Consider the following 20,043-nt stretch of genomic DNA (forward strand, 5'->3'; position numbering starts at 1 on the left):
TGAAACCCAGACTCAGACGCCCAAGAGCTGTGCCATCCAGGCTCTCCAGATGTCATCAAGTTTCCTATTGGAAATTATGTAAATGATAAGATATTGGAACGGAATCTTTAAAAAAGTATTGAAAGGGGGGAAAAAACTCAGCCTAGAATTCTATATCCAGCAAAAATAACTTTCAAGAAAGGAAGGTGAAAATAAAGACTTTTCAGACATAGGAATGCCCACCATGAAGAGCCCAGCACAGCATCTAATTGTCTTTGTTGGGTTGTGTAGACACATTTATGGCTTGGGTGAGTTTCTCCAATTCATTGCTGGGTACCCTCCAAAACTGCCATTTTTTAATGGAACCCAGAGCACAAATGAGCTTTCCAGCAGCTCCGGGCTTTGGTGCAAGCTACCCTGCCACCTGACCTCTAAGGCCCAGCAGACCCTCTGTGGTGAGAGTGAGTGGCAGAGACTCTTGGTGGGGCAAGTCCTAAGAGGAAAATCCCTGTGTATACACACAGGGTTTTAGAGTAAGGCCATGCCAGCTTCCACTGAAAGCTCTTCTCTGGTTCAAAGACAGCTCCTGGCTTGCTGCTGGACCTTAGCAGGGACTTAACACCAAAAAACTATGCAACCCAAGTTGTCCATTACAAAACAGTGTCTTATCCCCTAAATCATAAAGCTGTATGTGCATGAGGCAGGGCATTATAAGATGAGACTGATCCCACGTAGACCTGGGAGGAACAACTAAACTTCATGAGAAAGTAGGTGGCTTAGCCTCCACACTATCTGCTCCTACGGTTTTGCCAACTCTTCTGAACCCACAGCTCCACCTTCATGGGAAGGAACATGACCAATCAAAAAAGGATTGAAACAGTGTGGACCTGGGGCACCTGGGTGGCTCAGTGGGTTAAAGCCTCTGCCTTCGGCTCGGGTCATGATCCTGGGGTCCTGGGGTAGAGCCCCACATCGGGCTCTCTGCTCAGCAGGGAGCCTGCTTCCCCCTCTCTCTCTGCCTGCCTGCCTCTCTGCCTACTTGTGACATATCTCTCTCTCTCTCGTTCTCTCTGTCAAATAAATAAAAAATATCTAAAAAACAACAAAAAAAGTGTGGACCTGATTTAAAGGTTGGTCTGCCCAGGTCTAGCCAGAGGATAGATGGTTGCTGCTTTACAAACACACTCAGGAGAAACCCTGAAAGCCAGTGGCGAAGACAGATTCTCCCAGGAGACAAAACTTCTGTGTTTGTCCACGGGCAGCAGCTAACGGGTTGGCCTGCCAATCAGAGACTTTGGAAAAATGAACTTTTTCTGCTTGGAGGGGAAACGCAAGTGGATGTGTCGCTCGGGATGGGCACAAATGTCATGGAACGGCTTCTACTGTGGAGGAGGCTCTTGTGGGTCAGGTGGACAAGGTGACCCATTCTGAGGACATCGGCCTCTTTCCTCCCCTGTCCCAGGGCTTTCTCAATGGGCCTGTGTGCAAGTGACTGACGAGGCTGGGAGGGCGACTACACGGGGGCTCAGCCACAGGGGCTGCCCTCACCAAGGCTGACTTGGCTTCCATGACAGCTGAGTGCCCACCTTGGCAACGTCAGGGCCCCACAGTGAGTTCCTAATATGGTGCCATTCCCCCGGGGGACGGGTGGTTGCCTAGTGGACTGCTGCCATCATGAAAAGAGCAGCGGCTGACTCTTGCATACTCCGGCTCAGTACTTGCCTTTCCAGCCACATCGCTTCTGCCCGCACCACCATTTGTAGACTTGGAGAATGTCGTATTTATCCATCACCATGGCAATGCAAGCAACACCACCTTAGACTGAAGGCCTCATTTTCTGGTGGAGGAAGCCCAGCAGACAGACGGCCCATGCCCGTGAAATTCCCCGGGCTTACCCTGTGCCCTGACACCCCAAAGAAACCGGCTTCAGAGAGTGGCAGGGTGGTCTGCAGAAGGCTAGTTCTGGCACTGGAGGAGAGTCAACACCCCGGACCCCGTGGTCTGGATTGTGGTGTGTGCCCCGACCTAGAAAGCACCATCTAGCACCATCCCTCCACAGCCCGAATGCGTGGGTCCAGGAGCCATGCAGGGGAGGCGGGAGCGTCCCCTCTCACCATAACACCAAACAACACACTGGAAGAATTTTTGCTTTCCTTCCTGTGACCTTGGGCTGGTGTCCAAGAGAGGAATGCTTTTATCAGGAAACAGTCATGCTTCCAGTGAACGGAGCTGAGCTGCCCCCTGGCCCCCACCGGCTATTTCTGGTCCCTCATGCCATGGAACCAGTAGGCAGAGGAGCGGCAGAGAAGTGGGTCTGGGACATGGAACCCAAGTGTCAGAGAGAATCTAAATGGGTTCTACACATTGGGCCAGGGCGTGGGATGTCCTGGATTTCCCCGTGGCCCCTGCCGGGACTCTGACGGAGGCAGTCATATGTACAGTAATATTCGTTATCAGTTACCTGCCATTAAGTCAGGAAAACCTGAACTTCCAACCCAAGACACACAGATCAATAATGGTCCCTTCACTCATTGAAAAATTACGGAGATCCATTCACTCAACCAAACCAAAGCTACCGACGGCCCGCCACGCGCCAGCACGGCCCTAGATACGGAGGGTGCAGCAGTGGCCCAGATGGGCACCCAGGCGTCCACTCTCATCCGGGGGCAGACCACAGACCGGGGCGCAGAGGGGTAGGAAGAGAGAATTTCGGAGAGTGGCCAGGGCTTTGAGGAAAGCAGACGCGGCAACATGATGGAGAAGGAGAGGGTGCCTGCCTTACAGAAATGGGGGACCCAGGGAGGCCTCTGCCCGTCGTGGCTACAGTAGCTAAGATGTGAGCAGGAAGGAGGCAGCCAGGTGAGGCTTTCTAGGCACAGAACGGGAACCGGAGGTGACCAGTGTGAGACGGCCGGGAGGGGTCAGGCCCGGACTTGCACGGGCAGGCCCTGACCACAACCTTTGGGAGCAGCTCCACTGTCCCTGCCTGTTGCCACCTGGGTCCTGAAGTCGCGGTGATCCCGGTGGTGGCTCCTGAGGTTTCCTGCCACCCATGTCTCTGGGCCAGGGCTCTTCTGGAAGCGTTTGTCTTCCTCCTGCTCAGCCTCCCAGCTGACAACGTGGAGGACTTTGAAGGTCACGGGCATAAGCCGGTACCTGCCAGGATCAGACACAAAGAAAGTAGCCACGGAGACGTGTGTGCATGAAGGAAGCAGGCTGGGAGCCCAGAGAGGGTGGCAGGGAGGAGCGAGGGAAGGCCAGACAGTCATCTTTCCAGTGGACTGCTGCTTATCTCCTTGGCATCTTGACGCAGACCGGACTGTGAGTTTGCAAACCTTGCCCTCCTAATCCCCCCTTGCATGGCCTTGCTTGAGATGCCCCATTGCCCCTAGGAATGTTCCCGGCATCCCAGAGCACTGAAACCAGCAGTGCCCAGCAACTGTCTGTGCAGGCTCAGTGAGAGGACCCGACCAGAAGCAGCAGGCTGACTCTGTGACCCCGAGCTCCTCATCTGAAAGGGACGTGGAGTCCCCGCATTGCAGAGGCTGCAAAACATCAGAGGTCATGACCAAAGCATGCAGTCCCACTGGGCACCTTCTATGCAGAAGTCCCACTGTGTTTACTTACAGAGAGTAGCTGCTGCCGGTGACGATGCTGGAAGGTGAGACGAGGTGGTGATCGAAACAGCCCATGCCACCTCCTCCCGCCCTGCTGGCCCCCTGCCTGGCAGTCTCCCCCAAGCACCTTCCCAAAGGCGGGCTCTGGCCACATCTCTCCTGCTCAGAGCCTTCCGTGACTCCTCACTCCCGAAGTGGGGCCCTCTGGAGCCTCTGATCTAGGATTTCTGCTCCAGAACCTACAGCAGTGGGGAGGGAACCACGCACCGCCTGGAAGGAGCACGTGTGCCGCTGGACCGAGGAGTCAGGGAGGAGGCGCCCAGAGCGCGTGTGTGTCGGGGGCAGCTGTGGGGGGGACAGCAAGGCTTTGCAGGAAAACCTGAAAACCATCGAAGTGTTCTGTGCACGGCGCTTGGCCGACCAACCCACTGAGGACTGGGGAGGCAGGGACAGGAACGGCCTGTCTCAGAAGAGCAAACCGAGGCTTGGGGTGTGCCCTCCTCCGCTGCTTCGCGCCCGGGGAGCCAGCAGGATCGGGGTGCCGGGTCCCACCTTCAAGCCAGCTCAGCCTCCAGACCTTGAACCCCGCAGGCGGGGCTGGGAAAGGGCTGTCCGCCCCCACCTGCCACCCCCACCCATGCCCTTTGGCTCCGGCCTGTCCCCGGGCGCCATCACAGCTTTGCCCCAGCCTGAAGATCGCAGTCACCCGGAGGCTGCGGGGGGATGGGCAGGGTCTGAGCCGTCCGAGGGCTTACACAGCACCCCCCAGCCTCCGGTGGTCCGCAGGGATTCAACGTCCCGTCCTGGGGCGAGGGGAGAGCCATGGCTCCAGGACTCGCCTGAGGCCCCTAGTCTTGGAAGCAGGAGGGGCCGGGAACCCAGGGAACCCAGAGTCCGGGCTCAGCTCTGTGCAGGGAGCCCTGGGGCAAGCCGCGTCCCCCTCCGCGTCTGTGTCTGAGCCCGTAGCTGTCCCCAGGGCTGCGGTGACGCTGGAGAGCCAACCGGATAGGCCGCATCCCAGCTGGGGAGTGGCCCCTGTTAAGTGCGGGCACCGCGAGAGGTGTGCCTCCCTACCTCCTCGCACCCGGTACCCCAGAGCACCAGCCCAGCGCGGGGGTCAGCTGCAGGTCTCATCTGCCCCTTGCCAATCCCAGCCTTGCTTGGCGCTCAGCTCTGCGGCCTGGGCAGGTTTCTCAGTCCCTCCGCTCCATTGTCTCCACCACAGAATAGGATAATACTATACCCTTCGTCCAGGCTTCCCATGATGCAATGAGCTAGGCAGAGCTCCCAGGTGGGCCTGGCACACAGGAAGTGCTATGCAAGAATTAGGGCTAGAATTACGTTAAGTCGCTCCAGAGCACCCCTGCACTAGGCAAACATCTGTGTGCATTAAAGGGGCACTTACTCCAAACTTCATACGGGTTACACAAAGGTGGCTCATGGCGAGCACTGCTCATTTACCAAGGCTTCCTGGAGAAGGATCTGTCACCACCTTTGTGAACAGGAGCTGCGGCTTGGTGGGGTGGTGAGTCCTGGGATCTCCCAGGATGGCCAGCTGGGTCCTACCCCTTGCTCCTGGCAGTGGGTAGACCTCTGAAGGCCCTAATATATGAGAACCCCACCCCCACCCCACCCCCAGGTGTATCCTGCCCAGCTTCGGCTTCTGGGAATGGGTTGGAGTGAAGAAGCTGGAGGGCTGGTGACAGCGCTGTCCCCAGGGGTGGGTGGGCCCAGAGTGGGATGGGGCCAGCGCTGTGCTGGCAGGACACAGGTTGCAGGCGGGATGACATCCGCCCTAGCGGCCTTTGTGAGCAGCACAACCTTGGACAGCTCTCTTCCTTCCCTGCGGTCTGGGTCAACTCTGCCCTGGGACCAGCCTCAAGTCCCACCGGCAGCCCCACCCTTGCCTGCCCTAGCACTAGTCCCCACACTTGGGCTGCCTCTCTCCAAGGTCACCTGTCCTTCAGGCCGGAAACCAGGCCTCCTCTCTGGCCACCCCTACAGACCTTGATGGGTCCGCGGGGTCCCCCAGACCTGGTGGGGCTGAACCTGAGCCCCCCTGCTCCTTTTGCCTGTGAGTGGCGTTCCCTGTGTGGGGGACCAGCGGGGGCCCTAGCCTGTGGAACAACAAGCCCCTCCCTCCCCCAGTGTGCAGGGTGCCTGCTTTGGGGGACAGCTTTGCCTCCCATTCTCCCGCTGACCCACTCTCTGGAGCCCCAGTTTGTCCCCCATGTGCCAGGGGTAGAGGCTGCGGGCTGAGGTGCTGAGTGGGGAAGGAACATCAACCTGATCCCCTCAGGCTCCCAAGACCTGGAATCTGCACCCACCCCCGCAGGGAGGAAGGGAGGGCGTGAGGCTTGGAGAAACTGAGACCAGGAGACAGACTCTGAGCCACCTGGTCTGAGCAGAGAGCAGGGCATCCGGCAGCGCCCGTCCCAGGGGAGCGAGGCCCCCAAGGGGACCATCCGCACGCTGTCTTTCCCTCATTCGTGAGGAGTGGGACGTGGGGAATGGGGCATAAGAATGGGCGCCCCCAGGCTCTCAGTCCGTGCATGGCTTCCCCCTTACCCACCACTGCGGGGGGCCCTGAACACTCAGTGGTCTGTCTCCCAGGCTGGGAAGGGTGCTGGAATGAAGCCTCGTGGCCTGCCAGGAATGCCCAGCCCAGACCCCTGGAGCCCCGCAGCGATGGGCCTGCGTCCCTTGTGACATCCTGCCTCATTCACCCCGACCCCCTCATATGCCCATGTCAGTCCCGCACAGTACTGGTCAAGGGAGGGCCGTTCAGACCCAGAGAACGGGCCCGGGTTCTCCTCCTGTCCCTACTCCAGACTCCCAGAAAGGATAGATTTCTCCCACCCCCGGGGATCGCCACCCCACCCTTGTCCAAGGGCACACCACAGGCCTGTGGTGGTGGCTGATGGCAATGCTGGGGCCTCCTGGGTCCCACAGACCCTGGGACAGGTGCTTTGGACTGTGCCCACACACCTGCTCACCCTCGCTCCCTGGGACTGCCTCTGTTGGTGTGATTCTCTTATCATGGCATTTTTAAAACCCTGAAATCTGGGGCACCTGGGTGGCTCAGTCGTTAAGCATCTGCCTTCAGCTCAGGTCGAGACCCCAGGGTCTTGGTATCAAGCCCCGCCTTGGGTTCCCTGCTCAGTGGGAAGCCTGCTTTTCCCTCTCCCACTCCCCTTGCTTGTTTTCCCTGCTCCATCAAATAAATAAATAAAATCTTAAAAAAGTAAAACTCTGAAGTCTGAGTATTTGCATTAGAGAGAAACATCCTGAAGGAAGACTGAAGATTTAGTGTTGGTGCCGGAGGGAAAGTTTTATTGAGAAGAGACAGTCGGTAGAGACGGCTGGAGGTTTTCTCCAGCCAGACCTTTCCTCAGCCATCTGTCCATTCATCCCTTAGCCGGTGCTCTCCTCGCCTGGGGTAATTTAGTTAGGACCCTTAGGACCAAGGGCACAGAGCTCAGTCCCAGACCTGCTCTCACAGAGCGTCCGCCGCCCGGAGTCTGGGGCGTTTTACCCGAGAAGGGCCGCACGAGGGCGCACAGAGCAACCGTTCCTGGACCAGAACCAGGATTCCGCCCACCCTGACCTCCAGCCCCGGCAGCGGCCCTCACCCCTGCTCAGGCTTGGGAGGGTGTGTGTGCTAAGCGGGTGGCTAAAGGGATAATTCCAGTCTCGCGGCGGCCATCAGCGCTGGCACAGGAGAGATGGTTGGTCCTTACTCTTCTCCTAGTCCGCTCTCTCCTCCTAGGACGTGGGGAGGGACTACAGGTCCGGAAAGGGGCAGAGGCTGGGCGCCGCCGGGATACAAAGCTTCCTTTGCCTCCAGATCTGTCCCTCTCCTGTGCCGCTGGGTCCCTGGTGGAGGCCGGGCAGGAGGGGGGAGAAGGACCACTGGAGGCTGGAGGAGAAGATGGGCCCCAAGACTGACACTGCGGGTCCGACATGGGCCTCCCGCCCTGTCTTTAAAGATACTCCCTGTCCCCAGCCTGCTGCCCGCCCCCCACGGCCTTTGCCTCAAGGGCCTCCAGCCCTCCCAGAGAAGCCTGTTAGCAGCAATCCCCAGGAGCCGCGAGGACCCTGTGGGCTAACACCTTGGCTGATAACCAACGCCCTAGGTGACAGCCAGCACCCTCATTAACACGTAGGAAGAGCAATTCCTGCCCCACGTGGAAAGTGGCCTTTGCGGGGTTGGGTGGTGTAGATGGGAGCATTCTTGACTCAAGGGTATCTGGGCAGAGGGGCCGTCCGCTTGCAGCCACAGCATCGCGCTGGTCTTGCGGGGTGACTCTACGGCAGGCCCCCGTGCTTCTGGTCCCTGGTTCAGGTGCTCTTCCGTGGAGAAGTACTTTTGTAACTTGCTTAGAACTTAGCTGACAGGGTACTTACCGGCCTCAAACCCTCCCAGAGCCCCCTGTCGCCATCAGGGACCCAACGCTTAGCCCGGGGTTCCTAGCCTTCCATGACCTCTGCCGACCTCATTTCCCGGCCTTATTCCTCTTTACACCACATGATCGGCTCCCCAGACCGCAGTCTCCGTGGCGGGATCAGGCTCTGCCAGTTCTGCTGCGATGTCCTCTCCTGGTCCTTCTCCTGGGAAACTCATGCACAGAGGTCTGATGGTCCTATGGCCAGAAGAGGGAGGCACCAAGGTTTAAACACAACATACATTCTCTGACCTGTCTCTTCTTTTTGGATCATCAGAGTATGAAATCATCAGACCATGAATTTGGATGGAATCTTATTCATCTCCACGGTCCTAGAACCCAGCACTACGTTGAGTAATACATGTTTAATATTTATGGTTTTTAAAAAGATTTTATTTATTCATTTAACAGAGACGGAGAGTACAATCAGGGAGAGCAGCATACAGATTGGGAGGGGAAAGCAGGCTCCCTGCTGAGCCAGGAGCCGGATGTGGGGCTTGATCCCAGGACCCTAAGTCGAAGGCAGCCTCTTAACTAACTGAGCCATCCAGGTGTCCCTAATATTTGTGTTTTTTAAAAGATTTTATTTGGGGGCACCTGGGTGGCTCAGTGGGTTAAAGCCTCGGCCTTCGGCTCGGGTCATGATCCCAGAGTCCTGGGATGGAGCCCCACATTGGGCTCTCTGCTTAGCAGGGAGCCTGCTTCCTCCAATCTCTCTCTGCCTGCCTCTTTGTCTACTTGTGATCTCTGTCTGCCAAATAAATAAATAAAATCTTTTAAAAAAAGATTTTGTTTACTTGAAAGAGAGAGAGATTACAAGTAGGCAGAGCAGCAGGCAGGGTGGGGGGGGCAGGCTCCCCGCTGAGCAGAGAGCCCGATGCGGGACTCAATCCCAGGACCCTGAGAACATGACCTGAGCCGAAGGCAGAGGCTTAACCCACTGAGCCACCCAGGCTCCCCTAATATTAATACTTATTGGGACACCTGGGTGGCTCTGTCGGTTAAGCCTCTGCCTTTGGCTCAGGTCATGATCCCAGGGTCCTGGGATCAGGCCCCACATCGGGCTCCCAGCTGAGTGGGAGTCTGCTTCTCTCTCTGCCTCTCCCTCCCCTTCTGTTTCTGCTCTGTCTCAAATAAATAAGTAAGCTCTTAAAAATATTAATATTTATTATTGAATGTTTATAAGTGAATGCGTGACAGCATGGCGAGAAGATGGGTGCGTGAGTGAATGACTGACGAGGTGGGTGGTAGAGAGAAGTCAGAAAGGTTAACGGTTGTTCGTGTGTGGGGGCAGCAGCGGCTACAGGAGCAACGGATGAATGCAGGGGAGAATGGTGGACGGTGAGACACCAGACGAGCGCGCCGTTGGTAGGGGATGAAGGCTGGGTGGAGAGGTGAATTAATGGGAAAGTGGATGCAGTGGTAGACGGTGTGTGTGTGATGCGGGTGGGTGTGTAAATGATGGTTGGGTAGGCAGGGAAGCATGGTCGCGGGAGGTGCTGGGTAGATGGGAGACGGTGAGTGGCGGATACATTGATGTGAGCAGTAATTGGTTAAGTGATGGGCAGATAACCAGACTAGGCTGGTAGATGGAGAGTGGACGATGCAGACACTCAATTGACAGACTAACGGACGGGACAGAATCTGCAGATAGAGGAGGAATTGCAAGTAATAGGTGGTGCATAGTGGATGCTTGGTGGGTGGATGAACCACGGAGCATGGGTGGGTGGCGGGTAAATAGTAAGTGGGTGATTGCGATGGATCTTTTCACAGAGAATGATGGGTAAATGGCAGATAAATGGGAGTGGAGGTGTGACTGAGGGATGGATCGTGAATGCTGGGGCTGAATGGGGCATGAATGGAGGGACAGACGGAAAATGAGTGGTTGCCAGGTCAGTGGATAGTGGTTTGTGTGCTGTGGGAGCGAAGATGGAAAGTTGGTGATGAGCAGACAATGAGTGCGTGATTCTGGATGGATGATTAGGGGAAGAATGGGTGATCATTAAATGACAGACGGCTCCATCACGGAAAATGGAAGCAAGGTGGAATGGTGAAGGAGAAGGTGGTGGAGAGATGGTGGATGGATGGTGGGTGGTGAGTGGTGTACGGCAAATGCATGGTTTAGTGCACAGGTGAAGACCGTCCATGGCGAGCGGATAGTGAATGGACGATGAATGACGTTGGGTATTGAACGGACAGTGAACAATGGGTGGGAGTTGATGCACGGATGGTAAGTGGAGGGATCATGGATGGATTGTAATGGCGGATGGATTATGGTGGATGAATGATCACTGTTCTCTCCACTCTGTCTCCAGCACCTGGAACAAGAGTTGGCACACAGAAGGCACTCAGTAAGGCACGGCTGAGCTGAATGCTGGTTGAATCGTGGGCGGTGGTTGGGGTTGGATGGTTAACGAATGTGGGATGGTGGCTGGATGGTGGCTGGTTGGTGGAAGATACGTGAGGTGGTGCTTATGGATGGTGGTTGGCTGAGTGGATGCTGAACGGTGGACTATGGATGTTGGCTAGAAGCTGGATGTTAGGTAAGGATGGGGGTGCTAGAGGCTGGATGGAGGAAGGACGCGAATTATGTGGATCAGAGGCTATGCACCCCGTTCTCCACTGTCAGGTCTGTCCACCGGCTGTCTCAGGACTTCAGTGTTCCTTTTTGGGAATGGGATTGGGGGCGAAGAGGAGCGGGAAGCAAGTCACCACCCCACCCCAGTGGCCACCCCACTTGTTTCCCTTCTCTTCACTCCTTCAAACTGGACGGTGTCTTCTTTCCCTGTCTCTGGCCCCACTGACTTCTGACCACCCCTCACCCCGCATCCCAGACCCCCGCCGCCCGCAATTCCTGAACCTCAAACCTGAGGCTTGCGGTCTCAAGTGACAGGAGTCCGGTTCTGGCGGCTGCGGTTTTGTCAAAGGGAGGATGCGCCCGGGGCGCGCTACCGGGGAGCTGGGGCTGGGAGCGCGGGAGGGCCCCGCGGCCAGAGTGTCATGGGGGCCGGCGCGCGAGTGTGGGCGGAGAGCACCGGGGAGGGCGGGCGGCAGCCGGGGAGGGCGAACCCGGGCTGCCAGCTCCGAGCGGAGCCTGGCGACTCGGCGCGAGCATCCAGCGCGGGAGGGTGAGTGTGAGCGAGGCTCAGGGGGCGCCCCCTCCCCACCCTCGTCCTAGCCCTCGCCCCCGGTGCGCCCCGGCTCCGCGGGGCTGGGCGGGGGGGAAGGCGGGGGGAAGTTTGGGGGTTCCGAGTCGGAGCTCCCTCGGGAGAGAGGAGGCAGTGGGGGCCGCGCTCAGCTCCTGGCTGCTGGACGCCGGGCTCTGGGCGAGCGCAGTGCGCCTGGGGGCTGTGCGCCTGGGGACCGCACCTGGCCTGCCGCACCTGGGCGCCGGCGGAGATGCGGGCGCGGGGGTGGCGGGTGGCGGGAGTCCCTAATGGGCGAATGCTGCGGCTGCCGCTGACCCTGGCGGCGCGGGACAGCGGGGAGGCAGCCCTTAGAGACTTGCTGGCTGGCTGGCTGCCTAGCCCCTGGCTGGGCCCAAGGCGACAGTTGTGTCATTTGTCTTTCTCAAGCCCTCTGTCTCTCCGTCTCTCTTCCTCTGTCTGTGTGGTCCCTCTGGCTCTGTTTCCCTCTTCCCCAGCCCTATCACCTCTGCCTTATCTCTGTGGCTAGCTGGTTTGTCTGCCTTCCCTCTGGGTTTTTTTTTCCAATCTAAGTCCGGTCTCTTGGTCTCTCTCCTGGCTGCCCTGGGCTCTAGCTGAGATTCTGAGTTCTGATATGGGATTCCAGAAGGGGCACATATGGAAGGACTGATGTGGGAGCATCAGCTCCGAGAGAGAGGGTAGGGCCTGGCTCTCTTGGGCTCTGGGATTGGGTGGAGGCACATGGCTCCCTCCCAGCCTTCCCTGGGTCTCAGTGGGACCCGAACCAAACGGAGCTGGGCGTTGGGTGAAAGAAAGCTCATATCCCAGAATAGCAACCCTCGCCCTTTGCTGGGTGCCCGCAGGACCACCTCCCCCACAACCAGCAAGGCTTCACAGGCACTCCATCCCCCAGCTTGCTGCTGTCCCTCTGCCCAGCCCCCTCCCAGCACTCCTGCCCCTTGCCTGGGGCCCCCTGTGGCCTCCCAGCCAGACCCCACCCCCACTTCTGCCTCTGGCCAAGTACAGGTGGAGAGTCGGAGGCTGGTGCCCAGGAGGCCACCAGGGCTTCTCTTCCCAGAGCCCTTGCTGGGCTGTCCCTGGCTGGGCTCCCTTGACCTTGTGCTGGCCCGAGTGGGCTTGGCCAAGTGCAGAAAGGATGCTGGTTTCCCTTTGGCTGTGGGTATCGAGTGCCCGGCCCCAACTGGGGCCACTCTTGTCCACTCTTGGAGAGGACCTGGCCACCTTTGCCTCTGGCTGACTTGAACCTGACTCCAGGGGCTCCCAGCCTCCTGGCTCAGAAACCTGTTTGGGTCCCCCGATCTCTGTGTCCTCGCCTAGCTGTTCCCTGTCTCAGAACATCCTCTCTCCTCCCCACTGGCCTGGCAGCCTCCTGCTCAGCCATCAGGCCTCATATCAGAGGGCCCTCTTCAAAGAAACCTTCATGGGTCTCAAGGCTTAGTCAGCTTCTGCTCCACTCCTGCCCCCTGCAACACTGGGCACGCTGCGTGGTGCCCGTCCAGGGTCCCCTCTGATGGTGGGCTTGGGCAGGGAGCAGTGGCACAGGAAGGTCAGCTGAAGCAGGGGCAGTGGGCCAGGGTGGGGTGGGCGCAGGCTAGAGTGGTCGGAAGCTCAAAGGAGGAGAGTGGACTCCAGTATCCGTCCCCTGGCAGACACCTTGTTTCTCCCCTGCCCACAACCCCGTCTTCACGCACCTCGACAGCAGCAACAACATGACTGCCCCCCAGCCAGCCATGCCCGAGCTAAGCCCAGCGGAGGAGGCCGGAGGCCCAGCGGGAAAGGTATGCAGTTGGGGCCCTGGGGTCTACCAGCCACGGGGGACAGGAGAAAGTCAGCCTCAAGCCCTGGCCTGTGATTTGAGGCATGCCTCAGTTTACCGATCCGTGTGAGTGAGGCAGATGCTCCTCCCTAGAAGTCTGCTGTATAAAGCAACTGGCGGCCGAGCCTCCCTGACTTCCTCGGCACCACTCCTGGACCTCGAGGACCCTCGGGATTGTTCCCCAAAGTGGTCTGCTCCCTGGTGGGTGAGGCAATGGCACAGTCCCCCACCCTGGTCCCCTAGTTTTCAGGGGCTGTGTTGATGCATCCAGAAGGTGAAGTCCCTACATGAGGGGTTCAGTCTTGGTGTCCTGCATTCTAGAGTCAGGACAGTGTCATTGCTGGCACTGCTGGGAGCTGGTGGGGCTAGAGAAGGGGACCAGCCCAGAGTCACACGGGGGCCAGCCTCCCAGGCGGGACAGATGGACACCAAGCCTCAGACCTCCAAGCGCCACTGGTGGGACCTTCCTCGTTCCAGTGGCACACCCTGGGCCAAGGAGCGCCCAGGCTGGGAGTCAGCGGGCCTTCGCAGAGGAGGCCAGGGAGGAGAACCGCAGGTGGGGAAGGATGCCAGAGGCCATGCGGGCAGGAGGAGCCGGGTGGTCCCGTCGCTGGGGCGGGGCAGGCAGGCCCCTGAGCTGGCGATTGCAAGGCGGTCCCAGCCTCATGAGGGAACCCTGCGGTTCTTGGCGAAAATGCCGATTCCTGCCCCCCACCCAGAGAGCCCAGGAAGGTGCATTTCAACACATGTTCAGATGGTTCTGCTGTGGTGGTTCTGAGCCACATAGCCAAGTCCTGCAGCGGTGGGCCCGCCTTTCCTCAAGGCACTCCTTGAGCGGAGGGACGCAGGACATCAGCTGCTGTGGCCTCAGCCGGAGGGCCGTTCGGGAGCGCTGGCCACGCGGGCCTCTCCCTCCGGAGGCCTTGAATGGGAGGCGGGGATGCAGAGGGGACCAGGCGGGCGTGGGGAGGCAGCCCCCGCACACTCTTGTGGGCACCGAACAATGAGCCCAGAGCGAGCCCAGAGCGAGCCCAGAGAGCCTCCGGTTGCCATGGTAACAGCTTCCCAGCTCCTCGGCGCTGGGGAGGAGACCAAAGGCCCCGCTAGGAAGACCCTAAGAAGGGGCCACAGGGGATGCGGGAGGCGGCTCCAGCGCACAGAAGCCCTGGGCTCGCTCACCAGGTGGCCTTGGCCTCTCTGGCCTCAGGCTCCTGTCTGTGAAATGGACCTAAGGCCTGAGTGCAGATGGATCCTTTGGGGTCCCAGGTGCTGAGTGCTCGGTCCCCCCACGTGGTGGGATGGGGGAGGGGTTGGCACACCCATGTCACGCGCACGCGCACGCGCACGCGCACACGTGAAGCTCCCAGTGAACAGAGTGCAGGGCAGGTGTGGGGTGTGGGAGCGAGCAGGGAGCCCCTGACCGCTGCCCGCCCTCCCTGCAGGCTTTGGCAGGTGCCCGGGAGAAGGGCCCCCAGCTGGGCCCGAGGCTGCCCTCAATTGTGGTGGAGTCCCCCGAGGCGGGCTCTGTGGAGAGCGGGGAGCTGCGCTGGCCGCCAGAGGGCGCCCTGAGGGGGTCAGCCCAGACCCAGGGCGCGGCTGGTGAGTGAGGGGCTGCCTGCGGCGCGGGTGGGGGGGAGCTACCCCTCCAGTCTGTGCACATCACCGCCTCCCTTGCCTGAGCTTCTGCGGGGGCACCTGGGAGCCTCGTGGCCTTGACCCTCTCTTTTTCCAATGCCCCCTCCCACGTGCACACGAGGACCCCACCTGCTGTGGTGGACCCCAGGCCCAGCAGAGAAAGGCACGCATTTGGGGTCTGTGGGACACAAGACCCTGTGCTCCTCCCAATTCCAGCTCCTCTCCTCTCCCACCTGATTCACTGCCTGGGGGACAGGTGTGCATTCAGAGGGCCTAGGAAAGGTGAGGGGGTGGGTGCTGGGCAGGCCCGGCCTGGGTGCCCAGGAGGTGGGGGAGATGAGCCGTCCTAGTGACAGGCACCCGTGCTGGCCAACAGTGCCTGATTAAAGACCAAGAGGCTGCCAGAGCCAAGGAAGCTTCCAGAAGGAGTAGGATGTGTGGGGAGAAGAGAGGTCTTCCAGGGCCCAGGTGTGAGGCATAGGAGAGACGGCAGGCTGGCCAGTGCGAGCCTCTGTGGAGGGCACTGGGGGCAAGCTGTGCCCTGGGAAGTCTATCCCCTGAAGAGGAAATGAATTTGGCCTCCGCTGGGGCTGCCTAGCCCCTACCTGCCCTCCCCCACTTCTCAGAGGTCAGCCCCCAGCAGCTGAGGCCCAGAAGGGGCCTGTCTAGGCCATAACCCCCGCCTTTCCCCAAAGCCCCCCTCAATCTCTGTCAGCTTCCGTCTAGGGCCCAGAGCGGCCCCAGGGATCACCCCTTGGGTAACCACTGGAACTTGGGCTCTGGGTGGGGAGAGGGTAGTGTCTCCAGATTGGCCCCGGACTTGCCTTCAATCTGCCACCTTATCGCTCTGGCCCCAGGGGAGGAAGGGCTCCTGCTCCCAGAGCCGGGCCTTGCCTGCCCCCCCTTTCCTTGCCAGCCTGTCGGAAATGCAGCCCCAGCAACATGGACACCTTTATGTTTCTGCAGCCTCCTCACTGAGGGAAGCACCCGGGAAGGCCCCGGAAGACGCCAGCAGCAAGCATGCCAGCTGCAAGGACCAGGCCCCCCAGGGCCCCCAGTAAAGGGGCAGGACATGGCCTGATTTTGCTGTGCAGGGCTGGGGTGGGGGGCACCCAGCAAACCCTGCTGGCTGACACCTGGGAGGGCCTCGGTCCCTGGGTGGCTGGGCTGATGCTTGGAGAGGGGACAGCACAGCCACCACCTCCTGCCTCCTGGGGTCTGGCCAGGACCACCGCCTGCCCTCTCCCGTGGGCAGCCCGGGATCTGGATCACACCCTCCCTGTCCTGAGGTTTGAAGCAGAAATAAAGGCCCTTCCTGGTGGCTGGCGGACACATTTGGTAGGGCCCTGAGGGGCTGGGAACAGTTTGGGTTTTACTATGGCATTCCAGACAAGGGCCTTGACTCGGAGCCCAGGGTGACCAGGCCAAAGTGCCAAGTGAGTGACTCAGGTGTTTCTACACTGGGGGTGGGGTGGCTGGTGGGGCCGTTTGCTCCTGTGGACTTTGCTCCTCTGGCTCCCCCAGCCTTGGGCCTTCTGCTCTGCTCAGCCTCAGCCAGGACCACCTAAGGCAGGACAAGCTTCCTCCAGGTGGCCCTCCCCCTCTCCTTGGGGCCTCCAGCTCTGGCTGGACCCTGAGGGCAAGATTCTTTCCTCTTATAACCCTCCTCACTGGGAGTCTAGGGCACAGGAGTGGCCCATAGGATGGGGGTCCTATTCCAGGCTGGATCTCCTCAAGTCCTTGCAAAAGTCCCACTTCGCAGATGAACACACTGACATGTGAAGAGGCACCCACAGCTCGTCCCGGCCCCAGCTGTGATGGGGTCCCTGGGACGGGGCGGGGAGGCACCTCTTCCTGCCCACGTGAGTGTCCTCTCCCTCCAAGGGGTCCAGCGATATTGCCTCTTGGCCGTGTCTCTCTGCGCAAGGGGAGCCCTCCTGGCTAGTTGGGGTTAGCATGGGTGGGGGGCAGAAACCCAATCACTGCTGGAGCCCAGGTGTGCTGACCTCCCTCCCAGTCTCACGTTATGGTCCTCTGCCCTTGGCTAGCCTGACCCAGGGCAGAGAAAGCCTGGCAGGAGGCAGCCCCGCATAAATGTTAAGCTCAATGAAGTCCTCGGGCTCAGGCCGGGTGGGACAGAGCCCTGGTGAGCTCGGAGGGGCAGTTGGGAGACGCACGCCCCTCTCTTCTTTCCTGGAGGCCTTGCTCACCTCAAGGATGAATAAGGCACTTCCTCCAGCACGCCTTCCTTCTAAAAATAACCCAGCCCCCAGTGCAGGAGAGGTGAAGGCGGAGGTGAGGACGTTTGCCTGGCAGCCTGTTTTAATTTTAATCCCGTGGCCCCATGAGCCACTCCACAGTCCCAGCTGTCTCTGTGGTACCCCCCCCCCCAGGTCTCCAGCTTAGAAGAGGTGTTGGACAGTCCTTCCAAGTCCTTCTTGCTCTCCGCCTCCAGCCCTCCTATGGTTCCGCGGGACATGGTGGGGGGCAGACATTTCACAGGACGCATGCCGGGGCTTGCTGACCGGCAAACGGGTCGTGGGCTGAGGGACTTGAGCAAACAGGGGTGATTTGCATATTCCTGGTGCAGAAGGTGGGGTGGGCCAGCGTCTCATTTACTGAGATTTCTTCAGAGCCCCTCCCCGGCACAGTGTTAAACTCATTTGTATACGACTGTCCCAAGGTCCCACCGCTGACAAATCGCTGAGCTGGGACAGAATCCAGGTCCCCTTCAGAGCCCGGTCTGAGTGGTACCCACAATACCACACTGAAGCCCACCATCTTCCAGGGCAGGCCTTGAGAGGAGGTGACCCATTATTGGAGGCCCCAGGAACCTGCAGTACTCAGTGAGTCCACGGTGGGGGAGTCAGGCCCACTGAGGCAGTCCAGTGGGGGCAGGGCTCGGCATGTCCGCCCTCCAAGCGCAGGCCCCCAGCCTGCAGGACACAGTCCCTTAAAGACCGGTCCCCAGCCCACCGACCTTCACTCAGTAGAGCTGGTTCCGGCAGAGCGGGAGGGGGCGGTACCAGAAGTGGATGCCCCGCCCACCAGGTAGCCCCGCCCATATGCATGAGGCCACGCCCCCAAGGCAGTGGTGGGAGGGTGCGGGGGGGGGGTGGGGGAAGGGCCTTGGGAATCATCCAGAGGCCCCATTCCGGAATGGGTTGGGGTCATTGCCTAGTGCAGGTCGGAGATGGGTCACCTCAACTTTGCAATATCGGTCTCGGAGAGACACCGTCCCTTGCCCCGACCTAAAGCCCCGACCCAAAGCCGGTTCGGAGCAGAGGATCCAACCCAGGCTTCCTGCTCTCTGCCTGGTCTGTTTGGTCCTGGCTGCGGTGTGGGTGACATCTGCCGCCTCTGGCATCTGCATTCGGGGTGTGACAGCCTGGCTTCCCCGGAACCATGGGCACAAGCAAGCGTCTGGGGGTGAGAGTCCTTCTCCCAAGTGGGAGCAGGTTCTCTGCTGCTGTGGACACAGGTCCCCAACAGCTGCATTTTTTTTTTCTTGAAGTGGAGACAAGGCTGGGACTTTTCTCCAGGGATTTTACTGAGGCAATTGGGGAACCACAGCGTGGAGATGGGATGAAAGAACCAGCACAGCCTCCTGCTGTGCAACCGCTGCGGGGTGGAGCTGGGAGCTGGGGAGAGGCCCAGGCACAACTGCCCAGGCCCTGGGTGCTGCCAGCTTTCCGGGGACCCCTCTCTTGAGAGGAGGTGACCCTAATGTGCCCTGTGAAGTAGAGACCAAGAAGGCCTCGCCCTATGGGAAGACCCCAGTCCTCAGAGGCAGGACCCAGGGCTGGCGTCCTGGCCTCGGTCTCACCAGCTTTGTGGGCCGCGGGCAGGTTCCTACACCTCTGAGCTGGTGTTCCAGGGCAACGAGGGTGGAGGTATTCACTCCACAGAGGCCCTGGGACTGCCAAAGAAGAGCCCCGGGCTGTCACTGCGAGGTGTCCCTCTGTCTCTGAAGCTGCGCGTCCCCCTCCCATCTCTCGGTTTCTGACTGCTGGAGACACATGGCCCAGGAGGCCGGCGAGCAGACCAGCCTGAGCTGGGGCGGGGGCTCCTCCAGCCCACGGGGCTCGAGCTGAGACTTGTGACCCTGCTTCACAGAGGGGTACCCAGGGCTCAGGGGGCTCGTGACTCAAGTGGGAAGCCAGAGGGCTTCCTGGAGGAGGTGCTGGTATCTCTGGGTCCGATCTGACCCGGCTACGGGTGGCAGTGGGGCACTGCAGCATCTCAGGTGCCTTCCAATCTGTTGTGGGCTGGAGTTTGTCCACCGAAAATTCCTACGTTGAAGTCCTGACTCCCAACAATTCCTCAGAAGGTGACTATATTTGGAGACAGTGCCTTGAAGAAGGTGACTTGTTAAAACGAGGCCATTCGGGTAAGTCCTGATCCTATAGGGTGAGTCCTGATCCTATAGGACTGGTGTCCTCATAAGAACAGAAACACAGAGACACGCACGGAGGAACGGCCGTGTGAGGACGCGGGGAGAGCCTGGCGTCCCCCTGCCCAGGAGAGAGGCCTCAGGAGAAATCAGCTTTGCTGACACCTGGATCTCGGATTTCCACCTCCAGAACTTGGAAAAGTAAATGTCTGCTGCTTAAGCCCCCCAGCCAGTGGCGCTGTGTCCTGGCAGCCCTTGGACACAAGCCTGTCTCCACCTGCCCTGCTCCGCCCCCTGCCCAGAGGCTCCTGCTCAGCCTGCTCAGGCCTGGATCAGTCCTCCTTGGATTTCCCCTAAGTTTTTTCCAAGGATGCCAGCACCAGAATCCCCCCATGAAGACGTGGGGCCTGCCTCTTCTGGGAAGCCTCAGGGTCCCTCCCCACAAACCCTCCCCAGCTGGATCCGCGGTGGGGGAGGAGGGCCTGTACTCCCCATTCCACAGGCCCGGCTGCATCCACACCTTTGCTGACCGCTGCCCAGAGCGCCATCTCTCCTCACTCCTGAGCCGAATCCTTCTCCCCCTGAGCCCTCTCCCACGCCAGCTCCTGAAGCCCTCTGGAATGGCCTGTGGCTTATGACATTCCCTTTGCTGTCACTGTGACATCCTCCCGATCTATCTCCCCACACCTCCACCCCTGTGTCCCATGGGCTCTTGGCTCTCCGTGCCAGGCAGGGGCTCTCCGAATGAGCTTGGCACACGGGCCCAGAAGAGGGAGGGCTTCTTCTGGGCTGGGATGCCGCCTACCGAGGCAGGCCAGCGCCTCTGGCCCCTGGCCTCAGTGGGACCACAGAAGGGTCCCCCTCTCACTGCCTTGAGCCCTGAAGGGCCGCCCCTCCCCTGCCGTGCTCCCTGACAGCCTGCGCGTGGACTGCTAGGAATCAAAGGTTGGAGTAATAGTGTCTGTGACAGGAGGGGCACTTCTGAAAGTGA

General features: G+C 59.8%; 1 protein-coding gene across 2 annotated transcripts; it reads left to right on the forward strand.

The window, feature by feature from the left end:
• The first annotated feature begins 11,056 nt into the window (after positions 1-11,056).
• On the forward strand, positions 11,057-15,974 carry LBHD2 (LBH domain containing 2). Of its 2 annotated transcripts, none has more exons than XM_059179718.1 (4): positions 11,057-11,169; positions 12,908-12,986; positions 14,467-14,623; positions 15,626-15,974. In XM_059179718.1, the coding sequence occupies exons 2-4, from the start codon at positions 12,918-12,920 to the stop codon at positions 15,718-15,720; spliced, it is 321 nt and encodes a 106-aa protein (XP_059035701.1). In that variant the 5' UTR covers positions 11,057-11,169; positions 12,908-12,917; the 3' UTR covers positions 15,721-15,974. The 2 variants fall into 2 exon arrangements, with proteins under 2 accessions (XP_059035701.1, XP_059035702.1); XM_059179719.1 differs by having other exon boundaries at positions 11,064-11,169; positions 12,911-12,986.
• The last annotated feature ends 4,069 nt before the right edge of the window (positions 15,975-20,043 follow it).

This window comes from Mustela lutreola, chromosome 7 (genome assembly GCF_030435805.1).
Source record: "Mustela lutreola isolate mMusLut2 chromosome 7, mMusLut2.pri, whole genome shotgun sequence".
Taxonomy (NCBI): Eukaryota; Metazoa; Chordata; class Mammalia; order Carnivora; family Mustelidae; genus Mustela; species Mustela lutreola.

What these genes read in the sequence shown, in the direction of transcription:
- LBHD2 (XM_059179718.1), top strand. Translation starts at nt 12,918, where the DNA reads ATGACTGCCCCCCAGCCAGCCATGCCCGAGCTAAGCCCAGCGGAGGAG. An exon ending in CCGGAGGCCCAGCGGGAAAG is followed by an intron (nt 12,987 to 14,466) that starts GTATGCAGTTGG and finishes CCCTCCCTGCAG; the next exon opens with GCTTTGGCAGGTGCCCGGGA. An exon ending in CCAGACCCAGGGCGCGGCTG is followed by an intron (nt 14,624 to 15,625) that starts GTGAGTGAGGGG and finishes ATGTTTCTGCAG; the next exon opens with CCTCCTCACTGAGGGAAGCA.